Source organism: Microcebus murinus, chromosome 25 (assembly GCF_040939455.1).
Source record: "Microcebus murinus isolate Inina chromosome 25, M.murinus_Inina_mat1.0, whole genome shotgun sequence".
In the NCBI taxonomy this organism is placed as follows: domain Eukaryota; kingdom Metazoa; phylum Chordata; class Mammalia; order Primates; family Cheirogaleidae; genus Microcebus; species Microcebus murinus.
Genome location: NC_134128.1, coordinates 4017446 through 4037317, shown reverse-complemented (window position 1 = coordinate 4037317; position 19872 = coordinate 4017446). Strand labels below are relative to the sequence as shown.

General features: G+C 38.8%; 1 protein-coding gene across 4 annotated transcripts in view; it reads right to left on the bottom strand.

Annotated features, from left to right (window-relative positions):
• The window catches only part of MPP7 (MAGUK p55 scaffold protein 7), a 208498-nt gene that overhangs the window by 12841 nt on the left and 175785 nt on the right, over positions 1 to 19872 (bottom strand). For all 4 annotated transcript variants that reach the window (XM_075997494.1, XM_020284180.2, XM_075997495.1 and 1 more), the window contains exon 12: positions 14303 to 14473. In XM_075997494.1, coding sequence (XP_075853609.1) covers positions 14303 to 14473 — 171 coding nt within the window. The remainder of the gene's footprint in view (positions 1 to 14302; positions 14474 to 19872) is intronic.

The following is a 19872-nucleotide window of genomic DNA, read 5'->3' as shown; positions in this document are numbered from 1 at the left end:
TGTTGAGACTCTGTCCTACACTATATATTTTTGGTTAGTCCTTAAGTCTTCGAAAACTTGCATAGACCTTACACATTTAAATCAAGCAGTGCATACACACTGAACACCTATTATGAGCAAGGCATGCACTGAATGCCACTGAAAATAAAAGATGATAAATGAACTCTGCTCTTAAAGAAAGTAATTGGTTAAATAAGAGACCGGGACCAAAATAAATAAAAGAAAAACAAAGAGTGTTTTCAAATATGAGTCCGAAATCGAAAATGAGAAGGGCTCAAGTCCCAGATGGCTGGCATTCTTTTTCCATCTAAAAGCCTCTAAAATGCTGCCATCAGGACCATTTAAGGATGGTGTGTGCTGTGATCAGAACACAGCTATAAGTCCAGACTGCTATTCCCATCCATTACCCCCTCACCTGGTGATAATGGACAAGGTACAGCCATGAGCCTAATCAGATTTCATTCTAATCTTAACAGTACACGTGATCCCTTTTTGGGCTGGAAGGAACGAGAACTCATGTCCAGTATCTGGCACAGAATCCAGGTCTTGGCTGTTCGTTCCCTAGCCTACCTCTTCTTCCGACCTGGGCGGGTCACAGGAGGCTTTGAAAAGAATAAGGTTTTGTGCCAGATGATGAAGAACATATGGTAGAGAAAGAAGAGCAGGGTGGGCATCCTGTGCAGGGAAGAGGGTGAGCAAAGATGAAGAGGCAGGAGTTGGAGACTGTGTTGTCCCTGCTCTAATGCCACGTCTAGGTGCCTCACCCTGGTACAAAAACACCTGTCACCCTGGTTCATGACCACTTTCTTCTACCTTTCCCTACACTGTCCTCAAGTACCAAATCTGTGGCAGCTTCCCCTTGTTCTGTAAGACAGTCACTCTCAACTCTCTCTTTTATAATAAATACTCCATAATATCCCATTTATATCCCCAAATGGAATTCAGAGCTAATATAACTAATGCATATAATTCCCCCTCCAAATTAATACAATGCCCTACTTGTAATATATGAAGGATAGAAAAGTAATTTATAATAAAACAGTATGTATTTCAATATGCAAATGCTTGACATAACTAGAGCAGAAAAACCTAATGAGGTCAGATGTTTGCCTCTACTTATAAGTAAGTTTGGATTTAAAAGATCAGGAGCCGTTCTGTACCTGAAAGCCTGGATATGATGGTTAGGTCATGTGCTCAAGGTCACTAACAGAAGCTACTAGAGCCCCCATTTGAACTTGGCTCTCTTTATCTTAAGACAAAGAGAACCAGAGGGAAAGGCAATGAATTCCCTCTAGATACAGTGAGTTTCAGAGAATAAAATCTCACTTCCTAAACTCAGACAAGAACTGCCATGTCCCAGAGAGGATGGGGCTGAGATTCCTGTGAACATGCTCACATGGAGAGAAAACCTGAGACTAAGAACAGGCGAGCTCTCTGAGGGAGCAGAGACAAGAAATACGCATTATCAGTTGTCTGTGATGTGCCAGGCACCATGCAGGAGCTTAGGCATTTTATCTAGTTTAAAGGCACAAAAAATATTTAGAGTAAGTTCTAAAACTTACTCTTTAAAATAAATAGAACAAAATAGAAAACAAATGACTTTACAATGGAGTTACCTACCTTCTATTATACCTACAAATGAAGCAAACCCTGTTATATATGCTAAAAACAAACAAACAACAAAAGCAGCAGCAAATAAAACAAAACACCCAAATGTATACAGAGGGTGCGGCCTGTTGTGCCTCACGGCACCCAGGACTAAAGGGAAGGATGTACATTCACCACTTCTTTAGGAAGCCTCCACTGCGGAGCGCTTCACAGAGTGTGAGATACTTCGCTAAGTGAGAGTCTAGCATTTTCTTTTCTTTTCTTTTAATTTAATCTCTTCTAAATTAAAAAAAAAAAAACCCAGTGATTTATTTTAAATTCTAGAGAAAAAAACTAGGTGTATCTGAATGAGTAGGAAAAAGTATGCTATCTCTGATGTGATACCCTTAAATTTTGACTACATTCAATTCTGAACCTATGTGGTAACTTTATAATCTAACCCTTACAAACAAGTTCACTTTGCTGTACACTTCATGGAGTATACACCCATGGAGTATACCAAGAATGTTCAGTGGCAAATGATTTTGTTCGGAAACTGTTTCATAAGTTAAGTTATTCTAGATCACCATCTTCAAAGGTGAAAATATCCTCACAAAAAAAAGTTAAAATAGTCATAATTTTGATCATTCTGCCTACAAACAGCATTTTCCCTGTTGGGCCCTTGGATCAATTCTGTCATCTACACTGGAGAAGTTCTAGAGTTTCTCACTGATTTTAAAAGACTACAACTTGGGTCCACATTCCTGTCCTGTATCCTCCATCTATGGTTAGGGATAAGTTAACGACATTTATAGTTGGCTGGTTTGTATTTAGAATACAAAACCTATTTATGTTGTGGGCTATTCAGGGATGCACACCGAGTTAGGTTCATTCATGCAACAGGATAGATTCATTTCCCCCTTCAATATATACATTCTTATCACAATTGGTGAAATACATTTATATGTACATATGCAAACAGATTACTCCGGTTTGTTTTCAACTGTGCTTGCTAATGATGAAGTGAAGCAGAGGGGAGAATCTAAACAGCGTGTCTTTAAATCAGACAGTAGGTTGTGGAACGGTGACAATGACGATGCCGGCAAGAGGCAGGTGTGTGCCACGTTGGCTTACACACACCATTACTAATCCTCAAAGCATCCTCCAAGAATGGTATCAGTATCTTCTTTGTACAGATGAGAATACTCACGAAATGAAAGGTTAGGTAATTTTCCAGAGGTCAACATCTGGAATGTGGCTTAGCTGGTGTTCAAAAGCCTGTCTGTCTGACTCAAAAGTCTGCATTCTTTCCACCCTACCCATGATCTTATCAAAAGGATGCTGATAAAAGAGGAACCTGGGTACGGATTACTCCACTGTCTGTTTTGGGCTGTGATCCATGACAGCATGGACTCTCACACCCCATCCCAAGCTGCACCTTTAGACAGTGGTGACTATCTGTGCTTGAGGAACAGGCAGAGCTGCTGGCTATAAAAAGTGACAGAAGTCAAATCTGGTGATCTCAAAAATCATTCCATGTAGAACCTGAGAAGCCTAAGATAAATTTAATTAAGATGATGGGCATACCAGGCCTGTGCAACATACACGGGGAGATGTCTGCTAGGATTCTTGCTCCAGGACTAAGGAAAATCATACACAGTGGCAATATATGTAAGCAAAAGCCAAAAAAAAGCACACTAAAAATGATTTTGAAGTTTATTAATATGGAAATCAGCTAATGAACTAAAGCTGATGTGCTTACTAGCTTTGAAAAGAAACTAAAAAAATGTTTATAGTTAAAGCAGAAATGTAAATAAGTATTTATCTGCTTCATTTTGAAACTATTTCATAAGAATTTACAAACATGTACCCATGTTGAAAAGTAAGAACAAAAGCCATGTGCATCAATCCCCATTAGCTAAAGTTCTTGGGAAAAAAATGTGTCGACTAGATAAATAATTAAGAAAGGTACATTATTTAAATTACTTTTTATGCATTTAATTAGTAACTCTTTATTGAAAGCAGGCAAATGTGCTTCTATATGAAGTTTCATTCATTTTAGCCAAAAAAAATATAGCCCATTTAAGGTGTCAATAAAATGTTAGTAAAGTTTCTATTTAAAACTTTACATTTAAGAAAATAGTCACTGTTAACTACATGCAAAAATTCCTTTATTTTCATTTGAAAAATAAAGGTTAAACAATTTATATACAAATCCTCAGCTTTCATTTTCATAGGAGAATTTAGACATATGAGATACCTTTTCCCCACATGACTCCTGAGGCGGTTGATATTACTGCCTCATTATCCATGTAATTATGAGAGATTGAGTGTTTTCTTTGTTCTACTTCAGATGTTACTTTATTCCACGTACACATTTAAGTGTTTATGATTTGCATCAAATGTTTATGTATACAAAACAAGAAATATATTTTTATTAGAATGCTAGCACTGGCTGGGTGCAGTGGCTCACGCCTGTACTTCCAGCACTTTGGGAGGCTGAGGAGGGAGAATTGCTTAGGCCAGGAGTTTGAGACTAGCCTGGGAAACAGAGCAAGACTCCATCTCTATAAAAAAATTTAAAGAGTAGAGAGATGTGGTGTCACGTGCCTGTAGTCCCACCTACTTGGGAGGCAAAGGTGGGATGATCACTTGAGCCCTCGAGTTTGAGGCTGCAGTGAGCTATGATTGTGCCACTGCACTTCAGCCTGGGTGACAGAGTGAGATCCTCTTTTTTTATTTTTAAAGAATGCTAGTACAGTATACTTTCAAAATTAGTTCATAGTTGATGCATAAAAGTTTTTATTCTGTAAATACTGTCTCAAAAAAGATCTACTTTCTGAATCTAAAACACACATATACAACTAAGACACAAACAAAAAAACTAAATGAGTGGAAAAGCTTTGAGGTAAAACAACAGTGACTAGAATAGCACTTGAAACCATAAGTGCCCTGAAATAATGCTTTAAAATATCAGTATGATGTTCTTCTACTGAAAAAAAAGTTTATGGCTATGCTCTAAGGCATTGTACTTTGAAGCTTCAACCATCTACTTATTTACCTGTTAATGTGCATATCCTAAGTGAATAAATATTTATTAGAACAATAATGCACTATTGTGAAAATAATCTTACTGAAATCAATGAAATATGGTACATATTTTTTATGCATGTAGTCTACAAAGAGTGAGCATAAAGTAATTTCTATATGTAAATGTCCAGCATAGAATTTAATTGAATTTAATGATTTAAATATAGGTGGGTGGTACCTTACCCATGAAAAGACATGGGAAAGGTCTAAAAAATTATAGTGTTAATAATATGTTAGCAGAGAAACTACAAAAAGAAATGCAGGTAGGTAGAGATTGCCAAATTAGTTTTAACACACTATATATTCATATAACATAATGCATTAATGACAAATCCATTTTATTTGGATTTATGTCCAATATTAAGCTGAATATTGAAGAAAACATTTGTTTCTCTTACCAAGTACTATTCACTTTTGCTATTGATCTTTGTATATCTCGGCACAAACATAAAAATGGCATAGCACATGGAAAGGTATTGAATGGATATGGATTTCTACTGTGGTCACCTCTAGCATACCTGCGCTGCTTCCCATGAAAATTCTTCCACATTCCCCCTCAAACATTTGTATGGTATTGGTCAGATGATTTATTACTCTTATTATCCAGAGAAAAAAATCAGAATGATTGGAGTCTGCAATAAATATCCAAACTGCTTTTGTAACCTGAAAACACACCTATTCATTTGATTTACTACAAGATATGTCAAATGAAATCTCTACATAACCCTCAGATCAGACACATTATAAAAAGTCTATTTATCATATTGCAGCACTATTTTGTTGTTCTAGTCATAAGATAAAAACAACCATGCTATTATATTTGACCCACAATCCTGAATGATCATATTAGTGGATGGCTGGATTTTTGTGTTTGAGAGTGACAAATCTATCTATAAAACTAAATTTAAAGTTCCCTTGGAATCAACTATATAACAAGTCTAGCAACTAGCAGTGCAGAACAAGCCCAGACAGAGGTGCAGGTTTCTGTTTTTCTGTTGCTTTCATAATAGGAAGAAAATATTACTTAAAAAGCACTGATTAGTATGCTAATGTTGGAAGGAAGGAAGGGAGAAATGGAGAAGTGAGCAAAGTGGGAGTGGGAAGTTGGCTGAAACAGCAACATTTTTCCAAAGCAGCTATTTACACTAGACTTATATAGACTGACACTCATCTCCCCTCTATCTCAGAGCTATGAAAAGAGTGCAGTAAAATTAAGAGATCAAAATAAAACCACCCCTGGATCTTCCTTCGCTAAGCGGAAGGAGGGATGTGGAACTTCTCCACTACAGAGTCTGCTCATACCATGACCTTTTGATAAGGCCACCATGATCTCCCAATTCAAGATCCAACCTGTCCTTGTCCCAGCTCTCCGTTCCCCTCCCCTGTACCACTTTAACCTTCTTCTCTAGACTTTCTTTCACCCGCCGCCGTCTAACAACTATACAAGTGACTTTGTTATTTATTACTAATTTGTAATGTTTCGGTCTATCTTCTCCCATTAGAACGTCAACAGCGCAACAGCAAAACCGTTTATGAGCCCAGAACCATGTCCAGCACAGTTGGTATCCACAGAAATCTGCTGAATGAACAGAATTGAGATTTATGCCCAGAAATTAAGCCTGAATATAAATATTTAAGGTAGACGAAGGGCATAAAAAGCCCACTGTGATTATAATAAAGATCATATTTATCTTTTACATCAGGGATTATAATTTTAAATCCATCACACACTCATGAATTTGATTATGACTTTGGTTTCACAGTTATCTATATAAAATCCTCTGGAGTAGACTCTAATTCCTACAGGCCTTCAAAGTTCAACAAAAAACTATAAGAATTCTAATAAACATATTAACATTCGCCTTTAGCTTTTAGTGCTGACTGTTCTCTCTGCTTTACATGGGGGCTTTGTGTTGTGCCATAGTTTCATGGGAAAATAACAAGTGTCTTATAAATGTCTATTTATTCAAATAACCTCTACAAGCTGTCTCTGGGCAGCATATTAAGATTCAGCACAAAGCAGGGCAGAATAGCACTTAATGCTCAAGCTAGAAATATGAGAAATACAGAAAGATTTATTATTAGTTTCCTCTCACGCTCCTAACTAGGCAGAACAAGTCACAATCTGTCTGAATATCCGCAAGATGAGGTTTTGCTCTTGTTTTGGTTTAAGCCAAAAAAGTGCTTTAGTAGCTTTTTAACACGGAAGCTTTCTCCCCTCCCTGCTCCCTTCCCCACAAATTAAGTGATTTCATTACTTTACTTTCTAAAAAGTCAGGTTTCATTAAATATAAAACTTGTCATGTAGGAAAATGTACTAAATACCTGACATTTCGTTTTAACATAGTTTTTTAGAAAATACTTTTAAATGCAGAGGGAATTTATTAACAGAAACTATCATTGAGACGTTTTAGGGGCTAAAATGGAGCTTAGGAATAACACATTTACAAAATGAAGAGAAAATTAAATACTTCTGATCAAAGCTTGAATTTCCTCCATTGTCATATTTTTGCCATGGTAATAACTTGGTCTATTATTATTTCTTGAACATTAAATCCAAGAATAAAAATCATATAGTATTATAATAATAATATATAAAAAATAATACTTTATACCTTCTGAATAATATTTATCAAATAATTTCAAGGCAAACATTATTTTTCCCAGTGGCTTTGAAAATACTGGGAGAAAGCAAATTATATTTGAGTAGGACCATGATGCTTATACTCTTTCCATCTTCCTACACACACTGTAGGAGCCAAGAAAGTAATTTCCTAAGTATACAATTTCTTTATAATCATGAAAAGTAAATAGTTAATTCAGGAATAATCCAGAACTTCCAAAATGTGTGTTCATTGTTTGATTAGCTCTTTTAGATGATCAATTGTTAAATAATCTAACTCATAGGTATTTTGAACACTGAGGTTCAAAATCAGCAGAAGCCTACTGATATTTGAACATTTCATGTTTATCTTAATATTTTTAGTTAATGTACAAGAACTCCTTTTTATTAAAACCTTACTAGGTGCCAAGAATTGGTCTAAGTCTTTGCAAAGATTATTTTGTTCAACCTTCAAAACAAACATAGCAAGCAGGTGTTTCTTATTATCTCCCTTTTTAAGATGAAGAAACTGAGGCCCAGAGAGAATGCAAACTGGTGGTGTCACATGACTACTGTGTGGTGTCACATGACCCCTGAGCGGTGTCCCATTATTACTGAAGGACAGAACAGATTTGAAGGCAGCTTGTCTTGTCCCAGAGGCTTGTTTCTTACTTTCCGTCCTGCCTCACAGACATAAATAGATAGGGTTTCTCCAGGCAATAGACTCTACCTCTGATAGTTCAAATGTGCATACACATAAGCAGAAAGATGTTCTGAGCAAGGAATACAAAGAAGAAAGCAAATAATAGGAAATACTTCTAAAGGACAGTGACATAAAACGACCCTGGCCGTCACCAGGTTGCACTGCTGAGCATCGTGTTGCAGAGACCACAGGAGCTGAGTGTTCAGTCAGTAAGGGGCTGAATCTGGAAGGTTTAGAGAGCCTTCCATTAGTAGAAACATTACTAAAAAGTTTGCTTAATATAACATGATTTTCTATCGCTATTTTTCACATAAGATACAGGATATACTATTCAGCTGAGTGTAATAAGGAATCTAACATGACAAAAAGAGAAAGATGAATATTCTTCATTAAGTCTGTTTTGTTATAATGCAATTGTTAGAGGCTTAAGAAATACTGCATTATGCCAGCAATTGCTCCAAAATAGGGAAATAAAGTGTTAAGGGAGTTTAAAATAAAGTTAATTTTCCTAGAGAAATTTCAAAATAAAGGCTAAAAATAATAAATCAGTAGGTCAAAACACACAAATCAAATCCAACCTATCACTAAGCAAATCCTGAATAGCTGCAGACAGATTAACACAAAACCAAAAGATTTTAAACCATGATTATAACACATCCATGGGAAGGCACAAAACTAAAAAACAATGCCCAGAAAAGTAGAAAATCAAAATAAATTGCGGCCAGTTCACAACCACCAACCAAAGAAGGTAACGGCAACTAAGCCCATTCTAACAGGGCCATGAGGCTTCTCCCTGTGTTCACAGAGCTAGTGCTAACACCGTATGACATCTGTATCCTAACCAGCGGCAACAGGCAAAAGCAAATTGCACTCCCTGATTAATCTGCAGCAACAGCAGAACAGCATCATCTGGGAACTTGTCAGAAATGCAGACTCCCTGGCCCCACCCCAGGCTGCCAAATGAGAACTGCATCTTACCAAGATCCCCAGGGGACTGGACGCATGCCTCAAGTTTGAGATGCCCTGGAGCAAGCACTGGAGGTCAGAGTGAAGGGCAGAAACCCCTCCCTTGATATTCTCCAAGACTCACTCTGCCTGTGGCTATCAAAGCCCAGTGAGAGGCGATGGAGCTCTGAACTCTGCAGGCAGCAAGATAGTTGGGTTAAGCACAGAACCTTTCCTGGTGGTCGGGAGAATTATCCCAGGTGGGCTTTGGACACTGTGAACAGGTTTCAGAGGGAAAGACCAGGAAAATCAGCGTAGACTACTTTAAGAATTTATTGGCAAATTTTAAGGAGCAGGAGAGTGAAACAGCAATGATGTGTACAAGAGGGGACAGTGCCCAGATGGTGTGGAATTAGCGCGGAGGGAGCAGAGAGGGGAGCCTGGGGAGCCTGCCGCACTGACCCAGGGGGCCGACGGCAGAAGCCTCCAGCTCAAGGCACAGGAAGTAGACGGGACTTAGGTGAACGACAGACGCTTCTGGTGGACTCAGATCAAAACTTTCACAAAGTGAGGAGGTATGTGTCAGGAAAATGAATAGACAGGCCTTAAGTCAAAGTGGAAAAAAGACAAGTAAGGTATTTCATCTAGCACGGAGCGTACAGCCCCAATTTTAAGGTCAGAAGCCACATTTCACTGTGAGATAGGAGAGGGCTGTGGTCTCCTCCACCTGCTCAGGTCTGAATCAGCGCTAAAGTCCATGGCTGCAGGAGCTCGGACAAGTTACTTACTTCTCTCTGTGCCTCAGTTCCTTCATCTGCAAAGTGAGAATAATACAACTAAATTTACCTGAAGGAAATAATTCATGCACAGCCCTTAGCTACTGTTGTTCCACAGCACAGAGGAAGGACATGACCCACTTGAGAAACAAGTTAAAGCTGAAAAACTCGGTTGGAAATGTTTGAAAGCAGTTGGGAACAGAGAGGGTAATGAAACATGATAGTCAGAGCTTAGCAGAGAAACCTAAGTGGTAAAAAGATGGTTATCACTGAAGTTATACAATTAATTATTCACTCAAGGCCTGGGAACCTCCAAAGAATGAGGCAACACTAGTGGGTAACAAGCACACAGCAATGGTAATAGAGTGTTCCCTGACTATGCCACTTGGGAGCATCAACATTCAGCATCTCTGGTTCAGGAATACCTTGGGGGTGATAATCCTGTCGATCTAAAGCAGAAATCTCCTCTGAGAATTAGGATTCAAGAATTCCAAGCAGGAGACAGAAACAGCAGGCACTACAATAAGACTGACATCACAGGGCTAAAAAAAAAAAAGGCTTTAGGAATGTAAAAATATAGGGAGAAGAGGGAGGGGACTGGCCCACAAACAGGTCCACATTCAGTTCAGTATTCAGGTGCCAGGAAGCCAAAGATCAAATGGCAAAGGGGAAATGGGGCAACTGAAGTGCACACAATTCAATGAATCAGTTTCCTAAAATTCTGGCCAGATGTGTTTTAGTTCAATGATCATGGATCTAGACAACTAGCCTTCATGTACAACGGATGCCAAGTACCTCAGGTTGTGAGCTGACAGTGGATTGCTGTGATATATATTTCTGGGAGCATTGTTTTATCTCAAAAGGTAGCTGAGACGATGCTGTGATACTGTTCTGTCCTGATGACCCTTTGAAGTGCTGACCAGGACACATGAGAGCTGGGGTGACATCACCCAGTTTGGAGGAGGCTGATTAAGATCCACCAATGAAGACAGACCACACTGCATCTGGGAGAGGAGCTTAAAGTTTCAGGGAGTTCTGGCTCCACTGTGGTGTGGAAAGCCCACTATAGCCTGTTTCCTCACTAAATACAAAACCCTCTGGACCAGGGTTCCTCAAACATTTAAACAGGGGGCCAGTTCACTGTCCTTCAGACCGTTGGAGGGCCATTGGAGAGTGTAGCGCACATTCCACACACGAGCACCGTGGGCCTGGGAGGAGTCAGCTGCTAAGCAGGACAGGCAGCAGTGGCAAAAACACCCGGCCGGCTGGATAAATGTCCTCGGTGAGCCGCATGTGGCCCGAGGGCCGTAGTTTGAGGACCCCTGATCTGGACCGTGTACAAAAGGCCTGAGGGCTCTGGAAAGCAAACAAAGCAGGCAGAATGTGGAAGGGAGTCACACGCAGAAAAGTGACTCCCAAGATGATGAGGTTTCCCATTTTTATGTTTCCCTCTTGCTATAGTTTGAACGTTTGTTCCTTCAAATCACATGCTGACATTTGATCCCAATGTTGCAGGTGAAGTCTGGCTGGGGGTGTCTGGCTCGTGGGGGTGTCATGAACAAGTTAATGCCCTCCCTAATAAGTGAATATTTAGTTCCCGAGAGAGCTGGTGTTAAAAAGGGCCTGACATCTGACTCTTCTCCCTCGTCCTTTCTCTCTTTTCCTGTATCTCTGCACATGCCAGCTCCCATCACCTTCCACCAGGAGCAGCCTGAAGCCCTCAGTAGATAAAAGCCCAGTATTCCAGCCGCAGAACTGTGAGCCAAACAAACCTTTTCCCTTTATAAATTACCCAGTCTCAGGTATGACTTTGTAGCAACATACAACAGACTAAGACGCCTCTCATCTAGGGCTCTGCCTGAGGACGCGTCACCATCTCGGGAGGCTGCACAGCGGGGCAGTGGCCAGAGTGGGAAAGACTCCACAGACGTTTTGGACTCATCTCTAAGCTGTGCATGAGTGTGATCAACCCAGAGCAGCACGACAAAGGCTCTGAGAAATGAATTAGGACTTAAACCACTGCATCAGTCCCTGACTGACCTGCGTGTCACGTGCATGGAAGAGACCCAAAGCAGCAAAGACTGAAAACTGAGCTGACACACACAGACTGAACCTAACCACGCTGACATCCTGCTAAAAAATTTAACATTTTCCACCCCAAATCTATATAACACAATGTTCAAAACTTCCAGGATACAGAACAAAATTACATAATATACAAAGAATGAAAGTGACAAATTCTCAAGGAAAAACAAAATCGACACATGTCAATGCCAAAATGACTCTGATGTTAGAATTATTCGAAACAACAAAGCATCTATCTTAACTAAGCTTCTTAAAGTAAAGGTAAACATACCTGAGACTGATAGGGGAAGAAAGGCCTTAGCAAATAAACAGAAACTATGAAAAGGAATTGATAATTTTACAACTGAAAAAATACAATGTCTGAAAGGAAAAATTCACTTAGTGGACTAAATAGCAAATGATAAAGTTCAGGGATCTTAGAATAATAGAAATGATCAAATTTGAAAAACAGAAAAAAACACTAGAAAAAAATACCCAGTCCATCTGGAACAGTACTAAAGGATCTAACATCTTAGCTACTGGTGTTCGTTTGAACACCACTGGGTGTGAGAGAACAGGGATGAGTGAACAGTTTTTGGACTTAGTAACTACAAGGACGGAGATCTCCTTATGCTCTATTCCAAATTAACAGAGACCTGCTCAGGAGTCCTGCACCTAGAATAGACCAAAAACTACTTTATCTCCTTCGACATCCTTCCTCTTATTTATACCTTCTTTAAGGGAACTGTAGGAACAGGTGATGGATACCTGCACATGTACCGTGCAACAGAACTCCATGATTACTTCTAACATGCCTGAGGACAGCACCCCCTCACTTGCCCCTCTTCCCTTTGGGAGATCATGGGGATTGGCTGTTTCTTTTCCATCACACTCAACCATCTTCAGCTGCTTCTCACTATGATTTACTTTTATTCTTCCCTGGGTTACTGCTCTAGCAGTTTATCCTCATCTTCCCTTTCTCATCTCCAAGGAAAGGGTTTTTACAGTTAGAACCTATAGGAAAGGGGGAAAAAAAAAAGAAAGTTTATTCTACTTTCCTTTTTCAATTAGACCCCCTAGGAGAAACTCAAAGTTACAGAGAGTCATTGGGATGGAAGGGTAAACAAAAAATCATATACAGCCGGGAGCAGTGGCAGGCACCTGTAGACCAAGCTACTCAAAAAACTGAGGTGGGAGAATTGCTTGAGCCTGGGAGTTCAAGGACAGTCTGGACAACACAGCAATATCCCATTAAGAAAAAAAGACAAGAGAAAAGGAAATCACACTATCTTTGCCCTTTTATTACAATGCATCTCCCTCCTAAGCTGAGAAGAGACGTTGCTGAGATGGGTGCTGGTGAGGGAGGAGGCATAGAGGGACTGTGGGGTGGGAGAGGGGCAGGAGGTCTCAAGTAGCCCCAGGGAGGCCAAAAAGGATTTCTCTATGGCCTCCTGGCTCTGTCTGGGCCAGGGAATGGCTGTATTCCCCACAGCGTGACTCCAAGAGGAATGGAAGCAGGGCTCTATAAACTCTGGAGTAGACATAGAAACCTATGGAAATATTCTTCCATGTTTGGGAAGGTTCCATATACACAGATGAGGACATGTGGACACTGCTAACAAAGGAAATTTTGAATTTCCTTTGAAATATGTGCATAAGTGTTTCTAAATAATGCAATGTTTATATCTGATGATGCTAATTTATCAGTTCCTGTGCCATTAGATACAAGAACCCCCCCATCAGTTCCCACGAGTCATCCCCCATGTGTCTGAATTAACAGCACATGTCATAACTTTTCAGAGGACCCCACTTTACTACGACAGAGTGAGTCTTAGCTTTTTCATTGATTCACATCCCTGCACTGTCACCGTGAGTTTATAAAGGACCAACAAACAAGAGAAACCAGGTTCCTTTATCCCAACATTTGTCCAAAATCATTGGCTCGATCCTGGGAACTTAAATACCTCCTGCTATGTTTTTAAAGAATGATCACAAGGATAGGGCTCACAAGATAGATGCTAGACTGCTCATCTAAGTCAAACCAACCAATGTTTGTGGAAATACCAATATACATTTATTAACCACTTTAAAGCAGTTTCATTAACTCACTTCCCAGCTTGAAATGTCCTAGAAAGAGCTCTACTATAATAGTTTATTTCACTGAACGTCTAATGCCATAGGAAGCTTATACCATGTTGCTGCCTCAAAATGGTTCTAAAGAAATTTGCAGTGTGTTAAAAAATATGCATTCCTACCATTTAATTGCCTTGACATGTGTAATATATCATGGTGGGGCTTACTCTCTGCTCCCCTATGAGATCCCACTCCAAGGACAGTACCATCATTCACAGACATTTCAAAAATCTCTGAATGTCACATAAGTACAAAAGACAAAATATTTTAATTTAGAGACCAGAAAAAAGGGGTCAGATGAGGGGATTTTAACCTGAAAACTTCCAGTGTGATATGGTTTGAAGTTAAGTTCTTACAACTTCACCTAGTTCTTCAGAATCACACACAAAAACGAACACTTACCAACCAAGACAACAAGTCTGTATTTCTCATTGTTCTGTCGCCTATACGGTGTCACTTCTTCGTATGTGGGCACATCTGCTGTGTCGTACTGGTCACTCTTCCTGCATTCATACATGGATTTGTTTGTTTTCTTATCTTTCCTACTAAGACGAAAACTTCTTCTAAAACCAGCTGCAAATATTAAAATTATGCATATTTTTAGTAAAATGACCCAAAAAAGAAAACCCCCCAAAACAAAAATGAAAAACCCTCCAAGTTGTGTTGGATTTTATTCACCATAATATTGATATATTTAGTAAGAGAAAAAAATTAGATACCACATAGTTTCATTAAAACAATTTAGAAGAGGATTATCTAATATTTATTAATGTAGTTATAATAATATAAATTTTATTTGGTTCTAAATCATAAATCAATGATTTCTCTTTTCAGAAATCATTGAGCAAAATAACTATGATCTCTGGCTTATTTTGCTATATTACACAAAGATAATTTACCATGAACTGGTGAACACATCTGATATAAAAAAGTTAGTAAAAAAACCGTAAGAGCACTTTAAATATAAATGACAATTTCTCACATTAGTAAATAGTAACAAAATTTGTATTATATTCTAAGCATAACCTAACAACATATCCGTGGCATAGACAGAGCTACTGTTAAACAAGATCAAATGTGCCTATCCATGAATCAGGCTGACAGAACCAGGCTCACTCAATAACCGGTAGGTTCTAAGCAAGTCATTTAAGTTACCTGGACTCCAGAGGGACAGACTAAATGACTGAACCCAGGTTCTTTTTCTCAGATGGAATTCTATACGTTTATAAATTTGAAGCACACAAAATAAAGAAATTAGTTTCGCAGTCTCAATTGTATACTCTCATCAAAATTAAGTTTTACTAAAATAATTTTTTAAATACTTAAATAGACTTCATGTCTGCTTAAAAAGTTCTCTCCAGCTCACTGTTATCATTTAACATGTGGCCTTAAAAAGCGAAGGCTAAACTTCCTTTTCCCAGTCAGCTCCCATTTCATTCTACTTGTACTTCGTGCTGCTCCATCATTCTGGTTTTATTTCTAAAATAGGAATGAGTATAATATACACCATTCATGAATTCCGTAAGACGTGCAATCAGTTCTCTACCTACCGAACCAATCTTTGCACTCTGAAAATTCAAAGGTTAAGAGGAGAGAAAACAGACTGCTTATTAAACCATTATATAATATAAATGCTATATTCACTTCATAGTACAAAATAGAATACAAGTACATTTCTAAAGGTATAAAAATATATTCTTGTTAAAGAATACTGATCAAATTAGATAAGTAGAGAACTTTAAGAAATAGATTTTTTAAACAAAATGCAAAGATATAATAACTAATCTGTGTGGATTTTAGGAAATACAGTCAGCCTTCGAAATCTGTAGGTTCCATATCCACAGATTCAATCATGGATTGAAATATTTGGAAAAAAAAACTGCATCTGTACTGAACATGCACAGATTTTTTTACTGTCATTATGTGCTAAACAATACTACTGTTTAACAACTATTTATATTGCATTTATATTGTAGTAGATATTATAAGTAATCTAGAGATGATTTAAAGTATACAGGAGGATGTGTGTAGGTTATATGCAAATACTAGGCCATTACATATATACACACACACTTTAGTATCTGTGGATTTTGGTATCCCAGGGGGTCCAGAAACCAATTGTGCATGCATACTGAGGGATGACTGCATCAAGAAAGTGAACAATTATTACCACTGGATTTAAGCATAGAATTCAAAATAAAATATGAAAAAATAATTATCAATGACTAGACACAGTCATATGTTATATGACACAGTTATATGACTCACCTTATGGTGCTTAATAAAATCAGAGCTTAATAAAAATCAATTATGATAGGCCGGGCGCTGTGGCTCACGCCTGTAATCCTAGCACTCTGGGAGGCCGAGGCGGGCGGATTGCTCAAGGTCAGGAGTTCGAAACCAGCCTGAGCAAGAGCGAGACCCCGTCTCTACTAAAAATAGAAAGAAATTAATTGGCCAACTAATATATATATAGAAAAAACTAGCCGGGCATGGTGGCGCATGCCTGTAGTCCCAGCTACTCGGGAGGCTGAGGCAGTAGGATCACTTGAACCCAGGAGTTTGAGGTTGCTGTGAGCTAGGCTGATGCCATGGCACTCATTCTAGCCTGGGCAAAGTGAGACACTGTCTCAAAAAAAAAAAAAAATCAATTATGATATTAAGAATGGAGTGATAAAAATTCATGTGATGATATATTTTTGTAGCCCTCCAAGAGTTATTCTGATTTGGAGAAGATTCTGAGGTTATTTGAGGGGAAAAAGATTATTTATAGAGGATTTCAAACAAAGGAGAGTCGCTCTAACGCTCCTTTACAAAGGTGGGGGAGAGGCAAACAGGACAAGTAACGAAACATGTTGGTGTCTTACAAAAAGAAATGAGATCTGAGGGCAGCAAAAGGGAAATGCTTCACCCTGGTTCTACGATGAGGAAACGAGGTGTGGATTTTAAAATCACACGCGCAGAGAAAATTCCAACTTCTTTGTATAGGGCCAGAGGAAAAGTCGTATGTTACTCCTTGCTTCTCTTGCTTCCTAGGTTATTGGGAAAGATTGATAAGAACCCAGAAAAAGGTCCTCTTCTGTTGCAGGTTCGTCATACACCTCACCAGAAATAGCTGAGTTCCTTACGACTACTCCCATGCTTTGGTGCATGGTTCTCAGACAAGGGTCTCTTCCTCAGTGGCAGAATTTAGTAATCCCACCTCCACTCCCTACCCTGTCACTTGTAAGTGCTGGCCCGGACTGGAGTCTCAGAGGGCTTCTGGTTTAGCACAAAAATGATACACTAGCTATTCTAACTAGAGAAGTTAGAATGCCAGTATTCCACAGTGTTCTAATTTCAGGTTCCCATAGCTCTTGTGCCCTGAGAGGCTATTATGGGACAAGCAAGTAGAACTATAAATTCCTTCACTATTATTCCTTGTAGAAGGGAGGGTTTTCCTCTAGTTACCACTTCCTTCGGGTACAGGAATGGCTGTAACGAGGACATAAATGCTTCATCCAAAGCAAATAAAGTCCAAAAGTGAAAACCTGAAAAATTTCTGATCAGCGAATCACAGCTAAAATCTGACTCTCAGTGTGATTACATAATTGAGTCTTTACAATCCACTGAAGTTTTTACTTTCATCATCATCAATGAAGAGATAGTGGGGAAAGACAGAAGGTAATCAGATTTCCAAAGTGAGGTTGTAGAGATGTCAACAATGGGGCCACATAGGAGGGTTTGGTGATGTTGGTTGTATTAATACAATGCTTGCTACAGAATAAGTGCTTGATAAAAGCTTACCAAATTAAAGTAATTTCAAAAGGTAGCACAAAAATGCTACTATTATTCCTGCTTTATCTTCTTAATATAGTTAGCAACAAAGAAAGAGTGACACATTTGGTATCTTTACCCAAGTTAAAATTCTAAGAGGCAGACAGAAGGACAAAACACTGCATGTGTGAAAGCCTTACTACGATACACCAAAGCCTTAGAGCTGGAAGGAACTTGAGGTCATCGGGGATTCTCCCTACCTGGTTCCTGCGGGCACAGCTGTCACTGTCACGCACTGCACTCATTCACAGCAGCTTTTCAGTAGCGGCTACCAATTAGGTTACGAAGCGTCAGCACCTCCACCAATATCCTCATTTTACAAAACAAATCAGAAAAGGCAGTTGGGCTGCCACAGGGACTCCGTAGGAGCAGCCGGTCACTGAGTGTTACCCAGTTAGGGCTGGAGGTGGCCGGGCTGGGCCAGCACCGAGCCTCTGCCATTGACTTACCAGCTGTGGGAGTTGGGAGGTAAAAAAAAACTTCTCTGAGGCTAATTTTCTCCATTTCAAAATGCAGATGTTAGTAGTATCTACCTCACAGGGTGGTTAAGGATTAAATAATTCATGTAAATCACTTGGCCCCCTTCCCTGGCACATGGGACACGTTTATACATGTCAGCTACAGATTCACACTTGATTACGCCTCCGACCACTTGGAAGAACCTTGAGGGCAGAAACACGTATCCCCTGTATTCCCAGAGCACAGAGTCTAGCCAAAAAGGGGAAAAATAAATTAAGAGACTCATTAATAAGTTTTAAAAAATATTAAAAGTAAAGCCAGATTTAAATGCGTTAAAGATTTAAAATGCCTCAAGTCTCTTAATAAGTTGTAAGGCATTTTAAAAACAACAGAAAGGTTTAATATGTATTAACTATTCTTTCTTTTTTAAGATTTTCTTTCTAGGAATGTATGTTACTTGTTACCATATCTAAATTTAAAGAGCATCCTTCCCTCTATCTCACTTTTTACTTACCCCCTGATCTGCATAAATATATATATATATACACACACACACACACACAAATGCTTTACATTTACATACACACACATATACAATCATATGCATAGACACACATTCACACATACACACACAGAGTAAGAAAACAAGAAAGAAAAATTCCCAGCCCAGAATAACCAATAAAATAGCCAGAACAAAGGATACAACAAAAGGTATAAAATGCAGAGTATTTGTGATTATTTCTCAGACCCTCCCCCCACCCCGCCCACACCCCGAAAAAGGCAATTTTCCTGGAATCTGTCCTCCACAGGCAATCAGAGGTGATGGTGCACTTAGCCTGCCCTTCCAGGCAGTAGAGAGTATGTTTTTCAAATTTCAGGAAAATAATGAATGATGTGCCAGCATATCCTAGTTAAGTCTAAGCTTAAATTAGGAGAGTAAATTCTAAGTCAGGAAAAAGGGGTTAATAATTTCTTGCCTTCAGATCTTACTTGGTTCTCTTATTAAAAGAGAGACCGAAAATGTGATCTTAAGTTGAAAGTTAAGCAGAGGATTCCTTTAGATAAATGTGAACCTATTTAATTTCAGTGCATTTCCACTGCAAAAGTCTTAGCAAGCACTGGCTTTAAAAAAGAAGGAAGGGAAAAGGAACATTAACAAGGAATTTAGAGTAGGGGAACAGTTTTGCACAAAATATACTTTTCCTTAATATTTCACATTTTCGTAATTTATAATTGGCTCAACATTTTTATGGACAGGCTTTTTCCAGAAAGCTTACCCACAGCTGCTGGAGATTTGTGTTTTTGAAAGGAACAGCACGTTTACTTTATTACAATAGGAAAGTGACTTCAGAGTGAGACTGCAGCTGCACGTCAGCCCCTAATCGCAGACACTGCTTATCTAATATTTTCCAGTAGAAATAACTTATGACTTGTTAATTTATTGTTTAATTTACAGCTTTGTTTAAAGTAAAAAAAATGTTTTAACTATAAAGGGAGAGATTTAAGTTGCCTATTTGTTCCTTATTTCAATAAGACTGTAATAAATATCCCTAATACATACCTTCATTCTATGTCACTGATGCTTTCATTAGGACAGATTGCTGGAAGCTAGACTGACCCTGTTCAAATGCTTCCCAGGTTGCCTAATAACAACGCCCATTTCTACCAGTGGTATATACAATTGCTCATTTTGTCAT